General features: G+C 34.6%; 2 protein-coding genes across 2 annotated transcripts; one reads left to right on the top strand and one right to left on the bottom strand.

Annotated features, from left to right (window-relative positions):
- Positions 1-856: 856 nt before the first annotated feature.
- On the top strand, positions 857-7,998 carry LOC125054048. The gene is made up of 6 exons (XM_047655715.1): positions 857-1,060; positions 4,108-4,228; positions 5,068-5,274; positions 5,700-5,936; positions 6,220-6,506; positions 7,162-7,998. Exons 3-6 carry the CDS (start codon positions 5,099-5,101, stop codon positions 7,563-7,565), a joined length of 1,104 nt encoding a protein of 367 aa, XP_047511671.1. The 5' UTR covers positions 857-1,060; positions 4,108-4,228; positions 5,068-5,098; the 3' UTR covers positions 7,566-7,998.
- A 601-nt stretch (positions 7,999-8,599) lies between these two features.
- Positions 8,600-15,381, bottom strand: LOC125054022. The gene is made up of 5 exons (XM_047655674.1): positions 15,286-15,381; positions 14,480-14,710; positions 13,796-13,958; positions 9,310-9,490; positions 8,600-8,866 (listed from the first exon to the last, which is right to left on the bottom strand). The coding sequence occupies exons 1-5, from the start codon at positions 15,291-15,293 to the stop codon at positions 8,610-8,612; spliced, it is 840 nt and encodes a 279-aa protein (XP_047511630.1). The 5' UTR covers positions 15,294-15,381; the 3' UTR covers positions 8,600-8,609.
- Between the last annotated feature and the right edge of the window lie 439 nt (positions 15,382-15,820).

The following is a 15,820-nucleotide window of genomic DNA, read 5'->3' as shown; positions in this document are numbered from 1 at the left end:
GTCACGTGCTATGGTGGCGTTTCTCACGTAGAGGCGCGTTCACTGCGCGCCGGAGTGTTGTGTTCTGCACGTGCGTAGTGGTCGGTGGGTCGCCTCCGAGGTGAGCGCTAACCACGCTGGCGCCGCATACATGAGATAGGGGCGGATGTAGATCTTGGTGCCCGACACTAGCGGACGCAGCTTCCTCAGCGCCCTGTCGGTGACTGTGTGACATATAGTGACGTGTTTGGACATGGTGAGTCTCCGGTCCACCTGTACTCCCATATAGGTGACCGTGCTCTGCCAAGCCTGACAGGTCTTAGTTGAGGAAGGTTTGAGATTATGTAAGCTTGAGCACCAGGCTGGCATGCCAGATACAGTCGAATGCCATTTCTATGTCTAGCATGTAAATGGCCATGATGCGGGTGGGTCATCCGGCGATTGCCAAATCCACGCCCAGCTTGTGGAACTGCTGGTGGTTGCAGACTGGTATGGTGCGGTGCGCGATCGAGCGCCGGATGAGTACAGCCAGGCCGCGGTAGGGCTTTCCATCACTTGAAATCACTATTATTATCGACCATTTTATAGTACATACTTAATTTATACATCTACCAACGCTGGCAAATCCACTAGTATTAACGATTTTGAACTAATTTGACCATTGTAACGCCATTGGTTCGACATAATAAATTACTTTTAATAATAATAATGACTATGGAATCACTATTACTAGAGATTTTTCAAATAGTTTTCAATTTGTAGATTCAGCAATATTGGCAAATAGAATAAACCACAAGTATTATCGGTTATAAACGATTACACTTTGATCACGTCATAAATTTAAAAAAATGTATGAGCTCTGCGATAACTGACATATGTATAAAGACACTGGCAGCTTACAACACCGCCGTTGCTCCGACATATAATAATCATATATAAATTACACTATCAATACAGGCCGAAACCAGTTAGGTATTTACAGAAGTCCGCGCGCAAAGCCTTTAACAAAAATTTAAGTTAAATATAAAATTCAAATACAAATTTGTGAAACTGTCTCGCAGTTGAAGAATGGATTTAGAAGGTAGATATGTAAAAAAATAATATAGGTATTTTTTATTTATTTAAAGATATAATAGGTTTTAAACATTTTTATCGTTTTGTATGCTTCTACTTTTTTTTTAATTTGCTTTACTTATATATAATTAACTTTAATTATAAATAACAACAATATAATTATATTCTTTAGTATAATTGTTTTTAAGACTAAAAAATATAGCTAAGCGAAAGCGAAAGCGCTCGCCACTTATATACTTCCATGTGAGATGCAGTCGAATGCTTTAGTATAGTCGATGAATGTCAAAGCTGGGGCTGGTTAAATTCATTTTTTCACTATCAAATCTACCGGGTATGTGATCTGCCCTGCGATTCTGTAACTCACTGAAAAGGTGGGAGCTTGTAGTTTATTGTTTATCAGAATGCCAAATCATAAAATGACTGCTTCACGACTGATTTGAGAGCGACCGCTGATGCGAAAACCGCTGTGTGAGTTCGAAAAGTGAGTTACAGAATCGCAGGGCAGCCGTTGAATGTCTATAATATTATCTCTTGGGCAGGGGCCCTCTGGGTCGGGGGTCTGTGGCATTTTGCCAGCCCCTATTGTTACGACACTGATTGCCACTACTTAATATCTAAGTTGCCTATTGCGGAAATCTGTAGATAACTCTACATTATGATAATGTAAAACCAACAAACGTTTATATACCATTAACCAGCATGACAAAAATGACAAGCTATTTTTAAAAATTACATCGAAACCTGTTATTTAAATAACTACACACAAATCATTTTGTCTAATTAAATTGTCTTCCTGCTCAACAAAAAGAATGAATGTATGAATCAATGTTTCTATGTCTTGTTTTTGTGATTTATTTTTATTAATCAGACCTCTTATCTGGGATTTATTTTTTAATGCTTGAGTTGGAAAGATAACTAAATTTGGTGTAATGATAATTGGCTTTAATTCAGATACATTTAAACACATTTATATATATATATTACCTCATTATTTTTGAATATGTGTGCTCTTTTTTGGAAAGGGGAAACAAAATTCAAATTGTTAATACGATTTAATAAAACATACTTTCACACATATTATGAATATCACATATTATTTCACACGTATTATTAAATAATTTACATTTTTTTAATGTAATAGGAGGCAAACGGGCAGGACCCTCACTTGATGTTAAGTGATACCGCCGCCCATGGACACTCACCTTGCCAAGGCTCACAAGTGCGTTGCCGGCCTTTCAAGAATTGGTACGCTCTATTTTGAAGGACCCCAAGTCGAATAATAACTCGACTTTCGAATGATTTTGGGCAGTGGTGGTCAGCAAGAGGCGATAAACTAGTATTCAAATATTAATGAGCATGTTTTAAATAACGATGTATCTTCATTGTACCGGTTGAGTTTTTTTTTATGAAAAGGTTCTAACGTGAATCTTGTTATTGTATGTTTTTGTGAAGTGCTCATTAGCATTTAACTTTACATTTATCTTGTTTAACACATATTTCTCAATGCCAGCGTATAGATTTATTTTACCAAAAAAAATGCAAATAAACTTCCCATAATTTTACGATTTTTTACTCAACCAATTTTACCAACTTATCGGTGTTGGCTTAAATTTATTGTACCTCGACATTTATTCTTGAATTTGGTCAGTCGAGGTATGAGGTCAAGCTTACTTGCTAATAAATGTACTAGTTTGTAACTATGAAATAGGAAAAACACCTCAGTCGTATTAATTTTTGCTTTTTTTTAAAAGCCACCTGTAAGCCAATCAATAATTATTATTTATGTTCTTACGCTGTTATTTTACAAGCACGAAATTCCATAAAAATGCATTAGGTATATTTATAATATACCTAATGCATTTTTATATATATAAGGTATTATCAAAAAAGTTGTGTAAAACCTGTACGTGCGGAGCCCCTAAAGTACCTAAAATTTAGGTACTTTAGGGGCTCCGCACATAATATAATGTGATATTAACGTAAAAGTACATAATAATAAATTATTGGAACGTTGTTTTAAAAATGAAATACAATTCATAAAACCTTTCGGTTTTTCAACTGGTTTAGTTAATTCAGTGCAGCCTTGCGATTCTGTAACTCACTTTCCGAACTCTCACAGCGGTTTTCGCAGCGGCGGTCGCGCTCAAATCAGTCGTGAAGCAGTCATTTTACGATTTGGCATTCTGATAAAGAATAAACTACAAGCTCCCTTCTTATCAGAATGCCAAATCGTAAAATTATGTCGAATCGTATTTAGATAGGTACCCTGAAAAAAGAGATCAAGTTTTTAAAGGTTGACACAGAATATTTTTTTATATTAATAATTGTAATTGGATCGAGTTTGATAGTTTTTATTCTAAGGGTTACTTTGTTCTTGGTCAGAAACAAGACTTATACCATACCGTAAACCATGTGAAAATTGTGAAAGAGCTAAACTACACTTGATTACAAGGACGCTGCTGTCGAATTTTTTCCAAGACAACAGGCAAACAGCGATTGACTGCATTGGATACCAGTCTGCAGTAACAGCCCTGCGATTCTGTAACTCACTTCACGAACTCACACAGCGGTTTTCGCATCGGCGGTCGCTCTCAAATCAGTCCTGAAGCAGTCATTTTATGATTTGGCATTCTAATAAACAATTAACTACAAGCTCCCACCTTTTCAGAATGCCAAATCATAAAATAACTGCTTCAGGACTGATTTGAGAGCGACCGCCGATGCGAAAACCGCTGTGTGAGTTCGTGAAGTGAGTTACAGAATCTCAGGGCTGTCCTTCCATCTTCTAGCACAACTGTCGCGAAATGATCTTTCCGACCAAATAATGAGGCAATCATCTTTTTGCCTTTCTTTACCTTAGTTGGCCGATCCTCGAAAGGAAACACCAACTGAGCTGATTGTCTTTTGGTTTTGGATTCGTAGCAATATATTCAGTTTTCATCACCTCTTTTCATTTCTTTGCAAAAAAGTTTGTTTAGAAATAGAACTTAGTTCTTGCCCCGATGATAAACTGCACTGCGCAACTGCCAAATAAAAAGAAAAGTTTTGTTTCAGTCGAAGAAGTGATAGATGGCCTTTTCAGCAAAGATGCTTATGAGCAACCATGTGATACAGATAATGTCGAGGACTTGGAAATTAAACTACCAGAATGGTTTGACGAAAAAAAATATAATCAGTAAGTATTAATGTTCAAGACATGTAATGTATCCCTATAATTTTGAATAAGGATTTAACTAAATGGATCAAAGGATGACGATAAAATCTCGTCAAGAACCAAACAAGAATATTATCCAGTATTAGACCAGACCAGAGTAGACCTTTCTTTAACTATACCACAGCTTGAAGTAATTTTAATTGGGCTTTAATATGAACTATAAATTATTATGTTATGTACCATTAAGCGAATCGTGAAGGGGTGATACTTGTGGTGACTGGTCGGACTTGAATTGGTATATTGACTATGAAAAAAAATAAAATACGTTTATTATGGAACAAAAGATACCTAGGTATCACTTATTCCACGTCATTAAATTTGAATCTGTAGGCATCCCTACTCATATTAAAGTCAAACATAATATCGCAAATTAATTAGAAGAAGCCTGTCTAGCACTAGTCAGGCTACTTCTAATTAATTTGCGATAATTGCGTGTTGTTCCCACGAGAATATTAGTGCGTGCTCCTATCTCACTAGGCCTTCTGCTGATAGAGGTTAAATCTTTGTTTTTAATTTATTTTATTATAATTAATTAACTATTAATTACTTAAGATGTCATGTGGAACATGGTGTAGTGGTTGCAGCTCCTTACAAATAAAAAAATTATGACGGAGAATTTATTGCCAGTTCTTCTCTTCCGTTCTACGCCCTTGATTTGAGAACTGGCAGTAAATACAAAATTAGAAGCATTATATAAATATTTCTTTTTTGACGTTCATAAGTGTACATTGTGTTACCTATATGAATAAATGATTTTGATTTTTTTTTAAATGAATATATTGTGTTGTTTCTTATAATAGGGGTCGTCGCTTTTAAAGGGACTTTTTCTTCATGCAGTCAATATCGATGATTTTGGGTTTGGTCGCCGTAATGGCTATCCCCACCATCCTAAGTGTTCTGGTTGGAACCCGACGCTCGAACTCACAGTATACAGCCTTCAAACGATATTGGTCAACGTATTCACACGTTAATTCTTGGTTAGAGCATGATCTGAAGCCAGGTAGCCTGTAAGTAGCACGCTTCTTAGTTTTTACACTTGCCTAATGCCTTCAAGATATAAACCAAATGAATAGGTTGAAAAATACATTCTACGTAAAATGTTAAGCTACAGATTCAATTTGTAAATATGTATGTATATTTATTAGAGCAGTGTTGGCCTAGAGGCTTCAGCGTGCGACTCTTATCCCTGAGGTCGTAGGTTCGCAAACCTGCTGTGCAGCAATGGTCTTTCTTTCTATGTGCGCATTTCACTCGAACGGTGAAGGAATACATCGTAAGGAAACCTATATGTCTTAGACCCAAAAAGTCGACGGCGTGTGTCAGGCACAGGCTGATTACCTACTTGCCTATTAGATTGTAAAATGATCATGAAACAGATTCAGAAGTCTGAGGCTGTAGCGCCACTGATTTATTTAATTTTATATTTGTTTAGATCGTGGCGGTCTCTTCAAACCATACGGTCCCACCATCTAGTAGCTAGCCGCGCTTCTAAGATTAAAGGCCACGGAACTGTGTCTCAGCGTGATATGGCCTTCACACTATTTGGCTTTATAGGTTTTACGCTTTTAAAACCGAATAGACTGGGTATACGAGCTTTGCAGCCTGGCGATTGGGAGGCATTCAATCATTTCTGGGGTGTAATAGGTCACGTACTTGGCTTGGAGGACAGGTATATCATTATTATTTTTTAAATTCCGCATTGGTATGGACATAAAAATACATCGTTTATTAAAATAATATGTATGGAACTGTGAACGAATAGAATATGTGACTGCCCCGCCCTTATTTGGGCTTCCTAAGACTAGTTCTACCCTCTAAATTTGTTAGCTATCCATTCAATGTAGATATTCTGTCCGCCATTTCGTGCACACATTGAAGTTATACAACATTATAGTCAAACACAAATCACTGTTTCCAATTAAAAAATGCATGAAAATGTTATTAATTATTAGGTACAATATTTGCCGCAAAAAATACGACGAAACCAAAGAAATCTGCCGGATCCTCCAAGACAAAGTGTTCACGCCATGTCTAACAAGTCCACCAGACTATTTTGAGCACGCTGCTCACGTAATGGCATCAGGCTTAAGCGCCATTCACCCAGCTATAGATCACGACGCTTTGGTCTATTTTACCAAGAACTTATCAAACGTACCAGGTTATATCTATACGGAGGAAGATAGGCTGTCTCTGGAAATGAATTTACAAAAACAACTTAACGGATTAAACAATGACGCGGGTAAGTCATAAAGTATGTGATTCACAAGGCACACATACATTATATAAGTATCGCTTTATCTCTTTCGGCACAAGAAAAACTACGTACGTATATGAGGAATATACGCTAAAACTTTTTTCCGATTGACAATACAAGAATTAGTAATTATATTATATTTTTTAAGTACTATATAAAAGTAAGAATAATAAAAGTAATACTCTAATAGAGTAATACTCTAATAGAGTATTACTTTTATATTCTGTAATTTGATTGTTGTATGTTAGGAGCACTGTTAATAATTTATTACTCTGACGCCACAGATCACGGTTTTTGGTTGATATTCATAGGGGTTATCGTTCAAATAAATAGTTTAAATACAATAGATACTAATATTGTTGTAACAAGAACATATGTGCAGGCGCTTTTCGCTTGTAAGACAAGGATTAATTAGAAATTTCACTGCATAAGTGTATGTACTGCCTTGCGATTCTGTAACTCACTTTTCGAACTCTCACAGCGGTTTTCGGTATGACTGCTTCACGACTGATTTGAGCGCGACCGCTGCTGCGAAAACCGCTGTGAGAGTTCGAAAAGTGAGTTACAGAATCGCAAGGCAATACATTAAAAGATTACAATATTGTCTAGTCAATGCTAATCTTAATATATTATATTTCAGGCGTGAATGTGACCAACTTGATAGAAAAGTGCCCCATAGATTTCTTACCAAACTCTTCACCAATAATCCTTTATGCGAAAGACTATAAAACATTGGACGACTCACCACAGTACAAGCGTCTTTCTTTGTCCTCAAAATTAAAAATTGCATCTCACGACCTGATTTTAAGTTTATATATAACTAATATCGGTCGAGTTATTTTTAATTTGCAATTTTACTGGACCGTTTTCATAGGTACCTATTTGCCGTATGTTGCTATGTGGAGGTTCGGTATAACGCAAGCTTATGTAAATATATTTAAAATGGGTCCAACTGACAATGTTGTACCTCTTCCTAATTCTAAATATTATAATCGAGAGCCTAAGTCGTGGTTTAAGGAAATATGGGACTGTGTTTTTTGGTAGTAATCAGTTTGATGAAATAACTTTAAAACTATTTTACTATTATTTACTAAAATATAGTGACTTGTAATAATATAAAAATAATAGTTTATAACCTAATCATGAAGTATTTTATCATTGTAACATTCTATGGTAGTAATGGTGAATTAATTTCTTTGTTAATTTGTGTTATTTATTTGTTAAAATTAAGTTGTGCAAGATTATTTATTATTTCAAGTCTAGTCTAATTTCTATTAAAATAGTTATGTTTGTAAAACTTTTTACTGCAATCAAAACAGTAATTGTAAATATTGTTATGAAGATTCAGACTCAACCCAAGTGTAATATTTTGCGATTTTTCTACAAGTTAGAGACGTTTAGAGCAAGCAGAAATATGACTAATGACCCTTTCAAGAGGGGCTCTACACATAGCAGAAAATAAATGATTACTGCAAAATGTTTTTCTTAATCAACTCCTTTATAGATCGTTTGAAAACACATTACTACATTAATTAAATAACGTGCGAACTTGTTTAGTACAGGCAGACTGAAGTGTTAAAACTGAGGCCTTAGTGAAGAAGCAGTATCTTCTTCACACATCATTTTCTTTTTAGTAAGTTAATGATCAGTATTTTCAAAACTTCGATTACCGGGCATTGAATATTTATTATGTGAACCTCTATTTGACAGCTCCTGCCATATTCTCAATACTACAAAAAACGAGTTGTCTTTTATTGATTACATTTTGACAAATGTGTGTTAGAGCTGTACCTTCTTATTGCAAGACCGGGCATCTAGGCCTGGCTAAAGGTTAAAAAAAAATATTGAACAGGAGGCAATCCATCAGGCGACACCCGAGATAAAGTACTGAACACCGTCTATGGACACCTGCAGGTGGTGTGTTGCCGATCACGAAAAAAACAAATATTACGTCATCGTCTCTTGTTTTTTTACACCTATATTATTCTTAGACATGACAAAAAGTTAGAACGAAAAAAATTGCTATTTATTATATAACTAATTCAGAATAATAAAAATACACATAAAACAAAAATTACTTTAGATAATTTACACCTTTATTTGTTTAAACAAACCCATTTTCAGAAAAGTTCTTTTGAAATTTTTATCATTGCTTAGAGTTTCATGATTTTCGATTGAAGAATTCGATAGATGCCACGCAACGATCAACTTGCAGGAACCATCAATTTCTGCACAATATTCTTGTAAGTCTGCAGGTAATATATTTCTGTTGGGGTAATAGCTGTATTCCGCCAAAATGCGTGCGCCACAGCCCATCAAATTATCAGATAAGCTTTTTATAGTTCCTACAAAAATGTGAAAAATAAATACGGAGTCAGAAACCAAATAACGATACAAACATCCCTTCTTATAATAATAAATATGTAATATTAATTTTCCCGTCTTCTAATTGGAGATTGACTTGTTGATCATTTGTTTAACTTCTTTCTGTTGCCGATCAGTTGATCTTGTCAGCCAGAGCTTCTTTCTTTTTAAGAGCTTTTTTCTTCTTTAATTTATTATTAATTTAATATAATAAAAACCAACCGTTATATAGCGGTCATTAATGTTTTCTTCAAATGTTTCCGTCAAGCATTGCTCGAATAGCATTAGTATGAAAAATTTATTCGTTGGAGCTGAGAGAAACAGCATTGCATTAAACGGTTGCAACCTATTAAATGAATGTATTGAAAATGTTGTATATACGTGTACGGGTGTAGAAATATTAAGTTACAACTGTTTACGGTACCTTTTTTGCATGTATCATTAACAACTTGTTTTGGCACGGATTGATATTGTTCCAAGGTTAAATTAAAGTTAGGTTTGAGACATAAAAAGTTGTCTTCCTCGTATATTGTTCGTCTCGCAGTTGGAATTGTCTCGTATTTAATAATGGAGTTAAAAACGCAAGGATCACGTATGCTTGGAATCTGGAAAGCAATTGTAAATGTATTTTACATTATGTTGCCTAAAAATGTTTAATACTTAATTTAATTTATTTCATAAGTTATCTAATTATTCGATAAGGTAACGTGATAGACACAACTACAAGATACAAAAAAATACAAATTATAATTATAGAATTGTCCTTGAATTGCTTAACAGATAAGAAAAAAATGTAATACATAAATGTAATAGAGGAATACAACTAAAATAAACTAAAAATACCGAAATATACTAATAATATGTAAAATATAAACACAGGAATTTAGAGCATTAAAGACAAAACCATTACAACTATGATTTTAAAGCAGTAAGAATACACATTATATGAATCGAGGGCACGAAACCCAATATTGGTTGAAGGTTTATTGGTACATGAAGGTTTATTAGACCAAAGAGTTAGGATGTCAGCTCACCACTGCAAATGTTTCTGAAGGCTAGCTTTAAACAATTAAATTTTCGCAATAATTCGTTGTAATGGGTACAATTTCTATGTATTGGGTAATTTAACTTAGAAGCGTAAGAACTTTATTGGCCTCCTCGACTCTTTTGATAGATTTAAACTAGAAATCTAACTTCAGGAACACATGAGTTTGATTTCTTAAAATTATATTGTGCAGACTTATAAGAGTTGATATAATTTTTAAAATAAACTAACAGTAGGTAGTTACAATGTCACACAGATACCCAGAACGCACCATAAGCGTTAATGCAATCACTACAATGAATGCATAGTTTTATTATTATATCATGTACCACGAATGCTTAGTTATTATGTAAGGGTTTTTAGCTGTAAGAATAGAATTATAAAAAAGCCAGTCTAACATCGACTATAAGTTAAGAATACTAAGGGTCTGTTTCACAATGTATGGATAAAGTACCAAATAGCTATGCAACACATAAATTATTTGGAAGATAAAAGTTCCGAATAAGAAACTTTGCGTTTCACAATCATATTTTATCCGGCACATAACTATCCGACACATAAAGAAGATTGTGGTAGCAACACCAAATTCGTATGTTCCGTTTTTTTGTTACGAACAAATAAAGTTACAAAATTCTATAGAAAAACATAGAACCTTAACCTTTTTGTTGGTCATTTAATATTACTTGTAATGAAACGGGCTGTCATTTTCACATGGTATTTTTGTTTGTGTTATTGAGTATTTTAGTACATATTTTAGTTCGGTGCCTTCGGCTTGACCTTTCCGTTGTTTTTGTGATTCGAGGTGGATTCTTTAACTTAAAAAAATGTCTACGCAAAAACGTGAAAGAAGCGTCAATTTCAGCCAGGAAGAAGTTGAGCTTCTAACGTCGCTTGTTGCTGATCATAAAAATATATTAGAAAATAAAAAAAGTGACTCAGTCACCTGCCAGGAGAAAGAGCAGTGCTGGAAGACGTTAGAGGCGCTGTTTAATAGCACAAGTGTGGAAAACTTTCGCAGCGCTAAAACTTTAAAAGCTAAATACGAAGGCTTAAAGAGGGCTACAAGAAAAAAGTCTGCCTTGATACATGCTGAAACGTAACGTAAAGGAGGTGGCCCTAGTGCTGCTACTCCTCTTACCCCTATCGAGGAAAAATCAAAGACATGATATTGTTGTCTGTCGAAGGAATTGAAAGTCAATTTGACTCCGATCGCATTGGTAAGATATACAATACAAATTACTTTATTTTCTCTCACAAATGAAACAATATTACATACATATTATGATATAATTTTAGAAAGAGAATCTATCCATTCAGTTGAGGCAGACGTTTGTACACAGAAGGAAGATTCTAATTGAGTTGTTGGTAAGTTAGTCGGACTTTACCTTTTATGTTTCACTTCAGGTGAATGTGGTAGTGCTACCCCAAAAAAATTGGCAATTGAAAAGTGGACCAACTGGAAGCCAAAATCTCTACGTTCCAAAAAACATCCCGCTTTATGTAAGTTATTTGTATTAAAGTAGATTTATTTCATTATTAGGTTTTGCCTATAGTCACCACGCTATATCTAAAACTCGCGGATAAGCCCTAAGTCACTTTCATCGACACCCACAAGCAAATATTGGGTGGTACTACTCGTCTTTGCTGCCACCACACGGCTAACCAATCAATCTATTTTCAGCTACTCCGAAGATGAAAAGGCCATTCGAAAAAGTTGCTGATTCAAAATTAGAGATTGCGGATCTGCAAAAGAAGATTCTGGAGGTAGAGCTTCTAAATAAGAGAAAGCAATGGGCATTTGAAGAGGAAGAAAGAGAGCATAAAAGATAATTATGGGCCATAGAAAAATATGTTGTTAAATAAATTAGAAAAATAATCGATTTTGTGCCTGGAGCGAGGATGTATTGTAATAAAAATTTGTATTTTTATTTTAATAAAAGCATTGAATGTTTATTTAATTTATCTCAAAAATTTTGTAATTTATAAAATATTATAGTAATAAAGCAAAATAATCACTAATAAGATTATTTCGCACACTTGCATTTCCCACGTTGTCAATTGCGCTTTGATCAATATCATCAGCAGGTTCATCTACTTGTTGCAGTAGTTCAAAATGTTCATCTCGCATATCAATAGCAATATTGTGCAACACCGCACATGCCACTATCACGGCTTGTACACGAGATACATGAAGTTAAATCTTTTTTGACAAAATGGGGAACCGGTTTTTCCAAACACCATATGTCCTTTCCACCACATTTCTGCTTCGAATTTGAGATTCGTTATATAGATGTTCTGCTGGAGTCGTGGGGTTTTGGAGTGGAGTTAGAAGGTATGAAGTATTTTCATAGCCTTTATCACCAACAATCAAAAGGTTTCCAAATTCTCCATTTATCAGTCTTTGTTTTAGGAATGAATTGTTGAAAATTGTTTGGTCATGTGCTGCTCCTGGCCATCTAGCCACTATGTCTAAAATCTTCAACTTTGCACTCACTACAGTTTGAACATTAAAAGAAAACTGTGACTTTCTGTCTCTCCATTCTTCTGCATTGTCTCCACCTAAAATGACAAAAGTTATATTATACAAACTAGAAACAATAATCGAATAAATAACAAAGTACAAACTACATAGTTTAATAGATATTATGTTTTTATATGGTTATTGGATCTTTTAACTGGAGATTTTATAGGAACATGGGTACAATCAATAGCGCCAATGAGTCTTGGAAATTTAGCTATGTTGTAAAACTCTGGCTGTATTTCTTGAGTATCGGTTGGAAATTTGATAAACTCAGGACGGAGCTGTGCAATAGCCTGTGAAATCAAGGTGGCAATGCGACTGGCAGAAGCTTTGCTGACACCAGAGAAATCACCGACTACTGTGAGAAAACTTCCTGTTGCATAATATCTCAAAGTCAATAGTAGACGAGTAATCGGCATTATAACATATACAGATTTGGTACATAAGGAATTCGTTGGTTAGGTAAATAGATTCCTATTCCTACTTATTTTGTCTAGGAAAACCAGACACAATAGAAAATCTATTGTTAAGTGGATCCAGCAGCGCTCATCTGGTAGCTAAACCAATCATTGCGGGTTGTATGTATGTAGGTACTTACCTTTCTGTAGGAGCAGAAATTGTTTCTTCAATCATTGAATAAACAAACATCACGGCTTCTTTAGTAAGTCTGAACCGTGTCCTAAAGTCCGTTTCGTCCAATGTCTCCATATAGTTGGTTCTATTCTGAAATACGGGATTCCTGCGCGGTGTTGTGATGCGATCAAAGTATTCATCAAACTCATCTTCAAGAGTTTCAAAAACGTCCATCATATTATTGAATCACAACGTTTTCTTGTCTGACATCAGTCAAACACACTTATGTTTCAGATAAATTGTGCTATTTGCCACTTCATCCGACATATAACTTATGATGGACTTTATGTGACGAATAGCGCTATCTGACAGTTGTGAAACGCAAAAATAGTGTTTATCCTACCAATAAGTAATAAATAGCTTATTTGGAACTTATGTGGAACTTATCCGGACATTGTGAAACAGACCCTAAGTGTAATTACTTAATAAAGTTTTCCTTTTTAAAAAAACCTTTAAATACCGTCGCGATTTGACTAGGTAGTCAATATTTCAAATTAGAAACAATAACCAAAGCATCATGGCGACTCTTTGTCTTAAGTCCGACTATTTGATGGTAAAACTTGTACATTAGCCCGCGTTCTATATCATTGCTACAAGTTAATCAGTTGGCGTTTCTCTACCTATACTTATAATTACTAATCCTTTTATTAATGCAATAATAACTACGTTCATAATATCTTATTTCTGCTAAAGAAAGAAACTCATACTCGCCTCTTCTCCTATACATTTAGGAACTGACATGTCACTAAAGATATTCCTAGATGCTATTGAGTTCTGCACGAGTCCATGGCAAATATACCAAAAGCCATCTCGAATAATGTAGATTCGGGGATCTCTACTAGTCGTAAATACATTCAGTGTTGTGACTCCGCTCCTATAAAAAGGTTAATTTGATTTTTCTTCCTATGTGCGTAAACCCCGGATGTGAAAGTTAATACGTTTTTGACATAAGGAAGTCACGCTTAGTGCGACTTAAATGTTACCGTTAAGTATGACTTCCATATAACACAACGGACTATCCGTAACTTAGGGTGTAACCAAAAATCGACGAAATGTTTCAAGGTCACCGCTGATCACCCACTCAATAAAAGTGATATAAAAACAATGCAATCTGAACCAAGAATTCCTATAGTCCAAACGCCTATATATTATTACGAGTACAATAGTTTTCTTTTTAAGTTTAGTTTTAGAAAATGGTGCAATGTTGCTCACGGGCCTAAGCCCAGTGCGCACAGGAGTTGCTTTTTGTCTTTTGTTGAATTTGCGTGTAATCTGTGCTTAGTTTAATATAACTGTTTTTTAGGGGGGGTAATGGATGTGGATTTCGGAAAGTTCACTTGTACAATAGCTGGCATTATTATTAGACTCGCGTAAAAACATTATTTGAAATCATACTTTCCATAGGCAATAGCTTCCTTTAGATAGCGCTCTTTAATTTCTATATCGCCGATCTGTTTTTTCAATGTGTCTGCTAGTTCTTTGGCACTTTTAAGTGTTGAGACGACTTTTAATTTCACCGCTAAGAGATCATCCGTAACGTCATGAGAGTCTTTTGCTCTCGAAAATTCTACGTTTTGCGGGGTCCACTTATATTGGTCAGGCAATTGTTTTTCTGAGGGTTCTTTACTGCAAGGCAACACGATAAACTAAATTAAAAAAAAGGGTGCGTGTACTTATGTACGCGCGTAAGAAGTTATACTTCTTTGGCATTATTAAAAATAGTTTTTGATTGCGTGCAAATAATTATTTACAATTAAATAATCAAAGACTGGAAAAGGATTCGTTATAGTCAATAAAGTTCAGTTTACATTTGAAAAATTAAATAAATAAATATTTATTATTATTCTCTTACATCTATTGTTATTCGAATGTTGTTTTTAAATTATGTGTCACGGTGCGGGCGCATCGTAAAATTTCACTCTCATCAATTTTTCATAACGCGCCTAAAGAAGTATAACTTCAAAAATAATTTTGAGACATATGAAGACAATTTTAAATTTGGAAAAGAACATAGATAAAAGTTATTCATTTCCAATTGTTTAAGTAGATTTATAGACAAAATAATCTTTATTATAATAATTTATTATTTTCACTGGATAAAGGCTTAACTTATTTAGGGGTTTCGTGTTTTCCTCCAGGTTGATCATGACCACGGAAATGGGACTTAGTCTAAATTTTGAAAAACTATTATTTTTACTCACTACTGCATCTCTAAAGGCGTCAACCATTCTGAAACCTGTAATAAAACAATAACTTCAATTTTTGATACGCATTAATAAAGTACAAGTGGCAATTAGATGGGGGTAGAAGTTTTAGTTTAAAAAACTAAAAAATAAGATGGCCGCCATACTTGACTTCAATCGCTTTTTCACGATTTGACAAACTTGTATCGGTGAGGCATGAAATTGTGTGGAATTGACAGAAGAGATGTGGAATGACTTATATTTACCCATTTTCGGCAATAAAATTTGCTAGGAAGAAAACAAAATTAAAAAAGAAATATTCCATACATTTTCTTTCGGACAAATATTGTTTTTTAAGTACAGTGCTTGCGTTAGCATCCCTTCTTTTGGACAAATTACTTAAACCCAAACCCTTAAGTCTCCCAATGAGCAGCTCACAGCTCACCGACATAAGTTATTTGCTGTGAGCAAAAATCGCTTGAATATTTATTGATTTATCTACACTTCGTTGCTAGAAATACAGTTTAATTTAAATAAAAAGGTAACTAGCAAT

The sequence above is a fragment of the Pieris napi genome, chromosome 11 (genome assembly GCF_905475465.1).
Source record: "Pieris napi chromosome 11, ilPieNapi1.2, whole genome shotgun sequence".
Classification (NCBI taxonomy): Eukaryota; Metazoa; Arthropoda; class Insecta; order Lepidoptera; family Pieridae; genus Pieris; species Pieris napi.
Note: the sequence above shows the minus strand (reverse complement) of the source record. Positions and strands in the feature narration are given on the sequence as shown.

Bases quoted from the DNA above. Each gene is read 5' to 3' on its own strand.
- LOC125054022 (XM_047655674.1), bottom strand. The intron at 9,491-13,795 runs GCGAGTATGAGT...ATTGCTTTCCAG, and splicing joins CTAAATGTATAGGAGAAGAG to ATTCCAAGCATACGTGATCC. The intron at 8,867-9,309 runs GTACCGTAAACA...ACATTTTTGTAG, and splicing joins TAATGATACATGCAAAAAAG to GAACTATAAAAAGCTTATCT.
- LOC125054048 (XM_047655715.1), top strand. From the start codon at position 5,099: ATGCAGTCAATATCGATGATTTTGGGTTTGGTCGCCGTAATGGCTATC. The intron at 5,937-6,219 runs GTATATCATTAT...ATTAATTATTAG, and splicing joins GTACTTGGCTTGGAGGACAG to GTACAATATTTGCCGCAAAA. The intron at 6,507-7,161 runs GTAAGTCATAAA...ATTATATTTCAG, and splicing joins CGGATTAAACAATGACGCGG to GCGTGAATGTGACCAACTTG.